The following is a 10,625-nucleotide window of genomic DNA, read 5'->3' as shown; positions in this document are numbered from 1 at the left end:
GATTCCCCATGTATTTCTGTTGATATATAACTGTTATTCGTTTAGTTGTACTTGCATATTGTTGAATATTTGTTATACGATGGAAGTGTTTATTATTAAAGTTTCACGTGTTACGATATTACTGTTTATTATTCCATTCCTCTATTGAGTGATTGATTATCAATGTAGACTACAAATTTTTTTTAAACATGTGAAAATAATAGACCTTTGGATCTCTACCGGGAAAATATTTTTTTAGGCTGTTGCAGTTTGTATTTGCAACCCGAAAAAAGAAGAGAATCAGAAGATGTCCAAGTGCTTTATCAGTAAAAGTTGACATGGAGAGGCTAGGTGTTCACCACACACATTGGCAAAATATACGGAAAAGACACAACACCATTCTCAATGGCACATGTGATTGAGAACAACTTACACTATCACCCCATACACAATTGAATTCAAGAGATCATCTAGATGATAAAAAGTTTTAGGTAAGTTATAGAACTATAAAAACTAATCTTGTAGATGTCTTCACATGTCTTGAAATCATACTCACACTCTATGTTTCAAAAATTTTACATAAACAGAATGATGGAAAAGCTTATAAACATACAATTTGCCTTCTCGAGCTTTTAAATTGTATCTGATAGCAACTAAATCGTATCTGATAGCAACCTACGTGATGGAAAAGCTGAAAAAAAATGAAGACGATTGTAAGTGTGAAATTTTAAATTGTATGTAATGGCAATGTTATATATGAGAAGGTTCTTAAGGTGGTTTAGTGAAGGATTTTTTCTACATATTCATCAATCTAATTTCGACAAATTTTCTTGTTTTATTCTTATGTTGGAATCATAGTTGAGATAAGTGTATACGTTTTTAGTTGATTTTTGTGATAAAAAGTTTAGTATGCAGCTGGTTAGGTTAAACCGTTCTTCTAAATTTAAGGACATTCTTAGGAAGCTGAATGAAACATTAGTTTCTAATCTTAAAACTTTTAAAGAAAATTACAGAAATAGAACTCCAATATGACTGAAAATTTTAGAAATCGACAGTGTTTATGACTTAAAATATAAACATTCAGTTTTGTTATTTGGCATATTTGTAAATATATTTTATCTTACAATAAAAATATATAAGAAAAATACATCTTTTATCTTAATTTTCTTTTTCTATTTTGGTGATATGTGTGAATGTTTACTTTAATATTTATTATTATGGACTGAAATTTGGGCCTTTTCTTGTTAAAGGTTGTTAATTATTATTGTTGATATTTTGGATTTTTTGAAAGATGGGTTTGATCTAAGCTGTTAGGTCTAACTATTAAAATGGAGCATGAAGCTTTTGAATCATTTAGAATGGTATCAAACGTTCAAATGTTTAAACATTGTGTCCATTGTTGTGTATTGTGTTTAGGTGGGGTTGTTTGTTTATTATGTTTATTGAATTTTTTTTTCCTACGCAGTTGACAAAAAATGTTGTTTTTTTCTACGTGATGCAAAGATTATATTCTAAATATAGTCTTTTTTCAATTTTTGGGAAATAACTTATTCTCACATAATATTATAATTTAAATTCATAAGATTATGGACATATAAGGGATGATTGGTAGTGAATGTAGCTTTATGTTTTTGGTTGTAGAATTTAGTCCGTAGAATTATTTGTTTTATTTTTTTTGCTGTAACTTTCCAAAGCACTATTTTTTTGCTACATACTAAAAAATATTACTTTAGGAAATAGATACAATACATAAATTAAAAGTGTTTGGTTGTGAAATTAGATTTTATCATTGTTTATTTTTGTTGTATTTCATTCTTTTCAGTTATACAAATATGCAATAAATTTGAACCTTTTTATAAATTACTAAAATGTTTTTTATTAAAAATTTACTAAAATGCTTTTTAATGTATTTTCAGAGATTTTTGGATTTCACAAAGCTCCTTTTCACTCCACATTATGAGCGCAGTTCTCACCTAGCTCTCCTCATGACCACTCTTATTGTTTCCATAAAACTTTTTCAGACTTTGGTGGTGTTTCCTTTGGGATCATTTTTATATTCGAACTCCTCAGGAAATTACTCAATTTAAGATTCTACCTCCAATCATCTACACTGGTGATGTCGAGAACAATGCTTCCCTTTCACCTCATATATGATGAGATTAATATTTTTCTGCTGCTCTTCTTACGGTTAAGGTTCGGTGACTGGGGCCAAGTCAGAGAAACTGTGAGGGAGTTTTATCGCTGTAGTGATGATGTAACTTCCGATAGCAAACCAAGTGGGGATTTGGTGTTTGAGGAAGAACCTTGTACGACGCTGGTCATCGTATGATTGTTTTGGGCTAAATGGAGAACCAGTTGGGTCTTCTTCGATGGTGAATGATGTTCTTGTAGTTCCTCGAAGCTGTACAGATTAAATAGTCCTGAAATTGTCCGGCTAAGCACTTTGCAGAAATTGTATTAACCATCTCCTAGGATTAACCAACTAATTGTTAAGATATACAAAGAGTTATCAGTAGTACCTCTTCCGGGTCAAGCAATGAGGTTTCCCAGAGCAATCCAGTCATCCCTCTCATCCCACCAATCACCTATATTTAGAAGGGGACTGAAATGAGTGATTCAAGGGGATGATTTTTTTTTTTTAAAAACACGTGGGTCATCATGTCTTTACCATATCAACAGTGATGTTTCCTAGTTGGACCTTCCCATGTTCTGACTTCAGTTTCTTCGGACGGTCCTGAAATAAAAAAAAAAACAAATTATATGAGAAAAGGGAAGCTAGAAAATCAAAAATAGGTTCACTGCAAGTAGTCTGCCTTAACTTGTCAGAAACAATCTCAACCAAAAGTAACCACAATATACAAATTCAATGGAAAATGAGTCAAAACATCACAAAATTTCCATTTCATGTAAAAATGGAGAGTCAAAGCTTTACCTGTTGTTCCGGAATCAACTCTTGCAGCTGCGATTTGAGGTCCTGTGCATTTGACATCATTTAACACAAATAAAAGAGCAGCAAGTCGAAAAGCAATCTCAGGATACCAAAAAAAAAATGAAAAACCATAGCATTTTGTATACAATAGAAGGAAGATCACACGCAAAACACAGAAACAAAAATTACCATATCGGTAGAGCGCTGCATCTGAATCCATCTAACGGAATTGCTGAGTCGAAGATTGTTGCGAATGAACAATAATATCAAAGAGAGAGAGATAAACTTAAAGAAGGATGTATGTATACCTACTGGAGACCATGCATGCTGCTGGGTTCGCCATCTGCAGGAAATCAATTTCCTTTTTTTATTTCAGTGAGAGGCCAAATTATCCCTCGAAGAGAGAATACCTCCCAAGAGAACAGAGATGTTGATTATGTATGGGTATATCATCCCAGCACCCACATATGTTGCTGAAAATCAAAGTCGAACCTGTTTGTACATCAAGACTTTAACATTGTGATACAGAGAGGAAAAAAAAAACAATAAGCCAGCTTCAGCGTATTGTTTGTTGAGCTTACTTGTATTGGTCAGCTTTGAGTCCAAATGATGGGAAATTTGAGAACCCACAATTCTCTCCTTCAGTGAAGAACCATTAGAAGAAACTCCAAAAGAAGCTACAGGAGAGGAATCTACCCAACATCCTCACTTGTTTCCTGATGCAAAGAAGCAGTATAGAGTAAAAAGAAAGCAGACAAGTCAAAACTAATAAGCATAAAGTGAAGAAGTGAAAGGTACCTTGAGGGGTATGGAAGCCGTTGATAAGATGAGCAGTTGCAGTACCACTTGGGTATGTTAGTTTGAAGTCTATTACCATTATCTGCAAACAAATAGAAACAGTAATCATGAAGAACACCATAACAGATTATTGCAGTAACCAAACAAAGGAAACAACACCATAACAGATTTAGCCTATAAGACTTATGGCAGAAACCAAACAAAAGAAAGATAAAAAAAATCCATAAACGAAAGAGGGAGATTTTAAAAATCATCGGAGTCAATGAATTAAGAAGATAAACAGATATGTACCCATCAAATCCTTTTCCACAACAGCGAACTCGAGAATTGCGGCGTTTTTTATTAGTCACATTTTTAACGTTACAGAGGGGAAGCTAAGAGGTGAAAGGAACCCAATCGACAATTGTTTACGATGATAGGATTTGTTCATCGCAGAAAGAGGAAATGATCGTGAGATGAGCTACTGGGCTTGGACGAAACTGCGATTGAAGCCCAGCTGATCTAAGTGACATCTGACGTGGCGCAAAGCTCTTCTCCTATTGGTCGATTTAATCTGCCGACGTGGACAGCTTCTCCATGGCTTATATTAGCCTTTTAGTATAGTATTGATTATACATTATACAATATAATTAACCAGTGTATAAAAATCATTCCTCTTAACCATGCTTACTTATCCTGCTGATCTCCGTCCGCTCTTTCCTGAGGTTAAATTTTTTTCCATAAGTACAAACAATCGTTGATTCTAAAAAAAAAAGTAACTTCACAAACATTTTGATGGATTCATTGTTAGTTTCTTTCTTCATCCATTGATTTGTACAAATTTCACAAACTTTTTTATTGAAGGACTAAGCACGAAAACTGATTGAATCTTTAAGAATTCCGAATTCAGAAACATATATATATTTTTTTTTTGTCATCAACAGAAACAAAACTCTCTTCTTGACTCGGAAGTCCAAGCCGGTAACTCTGAGTCCATGTAAACGACAAAAGACGGTTGCATCTTGGCACTGCGTGCTAGTCGATCCGCCTGCAATTCTGTGTTCGTGGTACATGAATAATCTCTGAGTTGATGAGGACGTCTTTTAGGGTCTTTATGTCTTCTAGATAACTTGCAAAAGCTGGCCATTCTTTTGGTTCCGAAACCATCTTTACCAATTGGGAACAATCCGTTGCAAACGTAACCCTGAACTGACGTAAATTTCTCATACATTCCATAGCCCATATTAGCGCTTCCACTTCTGAGTGAAGTGGGGATTGACTCGCTCTAACATTTCGGGCCCCCATCAGGCTATCAAATCCTTCCAAAGAACTATACCAACCTTGTCCGGAAAAATTATCTTTATCCTTCCATGAACCATCTATAAAACACCATCTCCCTTCTCGTGTTCCAGGGTTATTTCCGGCGATCTGTCGTACCTGAACCTGTGGAATCACAATCTGTGCATCATTCCATAATACAGATTCTGTCTCAGCCAATTTCAACGTATCCCTCGGGTCAACATCAAGATTACTGAAAACCTTCAAATTCCTGCCTTTCCAAATGTACTATAGTATCCAAGCAAACTGATGAATTTCCAGTTTAGGTTCAATTCTCCAAAATAAATAATTCATATTTGCAAATAGAGATTGATAGGGGAAGATAGTTGAACTGGATGGAATCTGTGAAAGAGCCCATACCTGACGCGCCGGTGGACGCTCAAAAAACACATGATTTATAGTTCCCTCGGGAGCGCCACATTTATCACATCATATATCTCCTTTTAGCCCTCTTGCTTGCAAATTCTTCTTTACCGCTATGCAACCTGATACCAATTGCCACAAGAAATGCTTCATTTTTGGAGGACATTTTACTTTCCAGCAGTATGCTTTCAGAATATCAACTGTAGGGCCAACCAGTGTCAATGGTTTCTCGTTATCAGGATAAACTCTCTCCACTTGATATCCTGATTTCACCGTATATTTTCCATTGTTGGTAAAATGCCATCCATCCCTATCACTCAATTGAGCTTTACTCAGAGGTATACTTTCAATAATTTTGATGTCCTGGGGGTCCACAAAATTCCTTAGTGCCTGTGAATTCCACGTTCTTGAAGTTGAATCAATGAGGGAATCAACTGTCAAATCCGGGTAAGTAACATGAAGATTTTTGTTTGCTGGTCTCGGGCGAGTGGATGGGATCCAGGGATCGTTCCATACTGAGATAGAAGGTCCTGTACCCACCCTTTTAATTAGTCATTTGCTAACCAGAGATCTAGCTGAAATTATACTCCTCCAGCCAAACGACGGGGAATATGAACGGATCGGTTCTAGGGGTGAAGCATTCCTAAAGTACCGTCCTTTAAATACTCTTGAAAATAAAGTATTAGGTTTCTCTATCAATCGCCATAACTGCTTACCAAGCATAGCCGTATTGAAATCCATAAAATCTTTGAATCCCAATCCTCCTTCTTCCTTACTTAGGACTAGTTTGTCCCAAGATTTCCAATGCATACCTTTAGTATTTCCACCGGGGCTCCACCAAAATTGGGCCACTGCACTCGTTAGTTTCTTTTCATTCGCTTTTGGTAGTCTAAAACAAGACATCACATGATTTGGCAATGCCGTTACCACTGATTTAATGATCACCTCTTTGCCACCCTTAGTAAAAAACTTAAAAGTCCAACCATTTACTCTACTATTTAAGCGCTCCTGAATGAATCCAAAGACTTGTATTTTAGACCCTCCAATATTCTCTGTTAATCCCAAGTAAGATCCCATTCCACCCAGATTCTGAATACCCAAGATATCTCGTAACTCCTGCCTGCTAGCTTCCTCAATTTTGTGACCAAATTGAATTGATGATTTTTCGAAGTTTATTTGTTGACCAGAAACCGCTTCATATTCCTTTAGAATCCTAAGAATGGTTTGACATTCTTCCTTCTGGGCCTTGCAGAAGAAAAGACTATCATCTGCGAAAAGCAAATGAGATATAGATGGACATGCCCTAGCCACCTTCATTCCGGTGAGTTGTTTCACTCTTTCAGCCTTCTTTATATTAGCAATCAAAGCTTCAGTACACATAATAAATAAATAAGGCGATAACAGATCCCCTTGGCGTAAACCTCTGTGGGGAGTAATGAGACCTCGAGGTTGTCAATTTAATAAAACCTGATACTGCACCGAAGATATACATCCCATCATCAATTTTATCCAGTGCGAATCAAAGCCCATTCTATACAGAAGAGCTTGAATAAAATCCCATTCAACCCTATCATACGCTTTACTCATATCCGTTTTGATTGCCATAAACTTTCCTTGGCATGCTTTGTTAGTTCGCAGTCCATGAAACATTTCCTGAGCAATGAGAATATTATCCGAGATCAACCTTCCTACCACAAATGCGGATTGTGTCTCTGATATCAGTGTTGGGAGACAACGCTTCAGTCTCTGACATAAAACTTTCGATATGATCTTATACCCAACATTACATAAGCTGATTGGTCTTATCTCTGTCATCCTTGTTGGTCTTTCCTTCTTTGGTATCATGCAAATGTTAGTAATATTAAGCCTGGAATCCATTTCTCCTGAGACCAAGAAATTATTTACCATATCCACTAAATCTTTCTTTATTATATGCCAAGAGTGTTGGAAAAACAAAGCAGTCATTCCATCTGGCCCGGGTGCCTTCTCAGGATGCATCATAAACAAAGCCTGTCTAACCTCCTCTGTCGCCAATTTTATCAGCATTTGGTTCGTCTGACAAGTAATACTTGGTGTAATCTCCTCAAGAAAATCCTCGAACTATGATGGAGAGGTGGTGGTAAACAAACCCTCAAAATAGTCTACAGCAACCTTCTCGTTACCTTGCTCCTCTGTGATCCAATTTCCCCCTTCATCATAAAGTCCTACAATCCTATTTCGAACCCGACGTTGCTTGGTTAGAGAATGATAAAATTTAGTACTACGATCTCCAGCCGTGTTCCATGTATTCCTACTTTTCTGTTGCCAATACTCCTCCTCATCCTTATATGCATCTTGCAATTTTTTAGAAATCTCCATTATCTCTTCATGAGACCTATTATCATCCGTTTGAACCTCATCTAAAGCCTTCTAAAGATCTGCTATTTTATCCTTTCCATATGGTGGGTTATTCTTTCGCCATTTAGCTACCTCGTGACGACAGTTGCTTATTTTGGTGACAATATCCACCGCATCATCTCCATCATTTTCCTTCCATCCCATAGTGATGGATTCCATGAGCCCATCTTGACCTATCCACCTTTTATCAAAACGGAATTGTCCCTTCCTTCTTTGAATTTTGTCGTCAAGAAATGCCACCACCGGCCGATGATCTGACCCGACCATCCCTAAATATTCCGTATAAGAAACTGGGAAGAGTGTATGCCAATCTTCATTCGCTAGAGCCCGATCCAATCTACATCTAATTGTCATCGCTCCTTTACCTTTACCTCTTCTTCCTTGCCATGACATTTTGTTCCCCCTAGCCGGAAATTCAAGTAATCCACAATTTCGTATCATATTATTAAAAGGAACAAAAGAGTCAGGACTCCGCAAAGTACCTCCCTCTTTTTCATGGTTTCCAGTAATATCATTCAAGTCTCAAATAATAAACCAGGGATCATTTCGTGCTAACCCATATCTAGTCAGCTTTTCCCAAACTTGTTCTCGTAGCTTTTGGACAGGATCACCATATACAAAAGTTAGAAAAACTATCTTCCCTTTTACCACTGCCTCCACATCAATCATCCGATTACTAGAATATAGAATCTTGACCTGAAACTCATTATTATAATAGAGGGCTAAACCACCACTTCTTCCGATCGGATCCACAGTGACCAAATTATCATAACCAAAATGTGATTGAAACCCATTCATAAACTCAAAATCTTGCCTTGTTTCAGACAAAAATAGAAAATCCGGTTTATATTTTTGCCAAATTTCCCGAAGATAACTTATAGTCCATTTACTTCCCGCACCACGGCAATTCCAGCTTAGTACTTTCATAAAAAATAAAATAAAATGAAGCTCCACCTAGCTGAGAATTGTGGAGATAATGAACCCCTATTAATTTCCATTCTGAAAGCCAAATACCTCATTTTTTGTCCCTTACGCCAATGCCATCGTTGCACACTTTTTGTTTCCATGAAAATTAAATTCAGACCATACTTCATATCTCCTGGTCCAAACCGGTCCTGAATCATATGTCCTATGCGTTTAAGAAAACCCCCATTCTCAACTGGTTCAACGGTCACTTTGTGATTCGTATGACTCATATCCACACTACCATTAACATATGCAAAACACCAAGACACCAGGCTTAGTAGATCATTCGAGTTTATTATATTCCATCGTTTGTCCTCTGTTGCTTCCAAATGATCTCTTTGTACCCCATCACAACTCAGTTTTATCAATTTTAAAATCCAAAGGACATACCTTATTTGTTGTGTACCATATGCCTCTCTTGTCCATATATTCCATCGATACCAGTCACCAACCATAAACCAATTTAAAACCATCCTGCCAAAACTGTGATTTAATCCTACTACCTTTGCTGCCATAATAAAAAACCTCCATCCAGTTATTTTATTCCAATACCATTTCTCATGGTCAATACAATGAAGCAAAAGAAGGCCATCCAACAGCCAAAAAAACACAGAGACCAGAAACATGGTCCGTGTGTGGTTTAAAGAGACCCAACACAGCCATTGATCTCCAACCAAAGCCATAAACAGTGTCCACCATAACCAATAAACCTTTTTGATCACAAATACAGTCCAACCCTTATCCAAAATACCAAAAAGCTCAGAATAAACATGAGTGGAAACGCTAATAAGAATCACTGAGAACCACCAGTACCAATAATAAAAGAATCCATTTTTATTCCTTTGATATAACTTGAAATTAAGCATTGCAGAAAAACATGCAAACAGATATGATAAAACCAACAAGACCTTAGACCCAACGTGAGTACACATGCGCATGAAGCTTATGAAAAACCAAAGGCTATAAAGAACTAACGCCAAACCCAGGACCTGCTTACTGAATATTGAGAAGATGATATCCATAAAATTAAAGTTTCTGCTGTCCCCCTTTCGGATTTGAAGTACCCTTCTCCTCCATCTTTTTGGCACCACCTCCATGACGACCACCACTATGTCTCCTCGCAAAATATTTTGCCCATTAAAACCATATATTCCATAAAAGATATGACTGACCTCACAGCCACAATCCAGTCTCCAAATTGATACCTCTAATAACCCTTTCCGAGTCACATACAAATGGACTCGAATCTCTCCGATCTCCCTTGTCCAGATACGAATGGAGAAAACGGAAATAATACCTTGGTTGATTTTCGATTTTGTCTTGATGGTGACCCCAATTGTAATCCACTGTAATGATATTGAAGATTTCCTCAGCCTCCCAAGGATCCCCTTTCCTTCTTTTGGATCAAACCACCCCTCCCAACAATTTAGTCGTACCCGTTGTTTCCTTTCTCTAGAGCCCCCTTCGTAAGCCCGATTTACTTCCAACCCAACAGCCTCACCGATCCCCGGATCCCATCGTTGCGATACCATCGAGAGCCCTAGATCGCCGTTTTCATCGCCTAGTCCGTTTGCAGAGAAAAATCGTCCGTTTGCAGAGAAAAATCTTTTTTTTTTCTCTATATTATACATGAATATCTATGCACATTATACTACAGGAGATAATGTCTGAATTTATAATCTACTAATTTGAAAATTAAAGATTTTGAATTCTCATAGAGAATATATATGCACATTACTGCGATATCACGTGGGAGCATATTTTTTATAAATAAAAATCAGTTTATAATTCAAATTGTTTTCACTAAATTCTTAATTTTATTTTTGAAAAAAATTCTCATGTCAAAGCGTAGAATATATATGTTTATATTCATTTA

The 10,625-nt window shown here is 36.7% G+C and overlaps 1 protein-coding gene across 10 annotated transcripts; it reads right to left on the bottom strand.

Moving 5' to 3' along the window:
* Positions 1-1,175: 1,175 nt before the first annotated feature.
* On the bottom strand, positions 1,176-10,410 carry LOC108834983 (citrate synthase 4, mitochondrial-like). 10 transcript variants are annotated; one of them, XM_057000492.1, is made up of 10 exons: positions 9,140-10,410; positions 3,707-3,788; positions 3,490-3,624; positions 3,319-3,400; positions 3,217-3,251; positions 3,098-3,140; positions 2,912-2,953; positions 2,648-2,713; positions 2,499-2,564; positions 1,176-2,380 (listed from the first exon to the last, which is right to left on the bottom strand). In XM_057000492.1, the coding sequence occupies exons 5-10, from the start codon at positions 3,249-3,251 to the stop codon at positions 2,168-2,170; spliced, it is 465 nt and encodes a 154-aa protein (XP_056856472.1). In that variant the 5' UTR covers positions 3,319-3,400; positions 3,490-3,624; positions 3,707-3,788; positions 9,140-10,410; the 3' UTR covers positions 1,176-2,167. The 10 variants fall into 10 exon arrangements, 4 of the variants coding, with proteins under 4 accessions (XP_056856472.1, XP_056856474.1, XP_056856458.1 ...); XM_057000494.1 differs by having other exon boundaries at positions 2,184-2,399; positions 3,217-3,400; XR_008941833.1 differs by lacking the exons at positions 1,176-2,380; positions 2,499-2,564; positions 2,648-2,713; ... (1 more) ...; positions 3,098-3,140; positions 3,217-3,251 and having other exon boundaries at positions 3,260-3,400; positions 9,747-9,857; positions 10,047-10,410.
* Positions 10,411-10,625: the final 215 nt, after the last annotated feature.

Source organism: Raphanus sativus, chromosome 2 (assembly GCF_000801105.2).
Source record: "Raphanus sativus cultivar WK10039 chromosome 2, ASM80110v3, whole genome shotgun sequence".
Classification (NCBI taxonomy): Eukaryota; Viridiplantae; Streptophyta; class Magnoliopsida; order Brassicales; family Brassicaceae; genus Raphanus; species Raphanus sativus.
The sequence above is the reverse complement of the archived record's forward strand: the minus strand, read 5'-3'. Positions and strand labels throughout refer to the sequence as shown.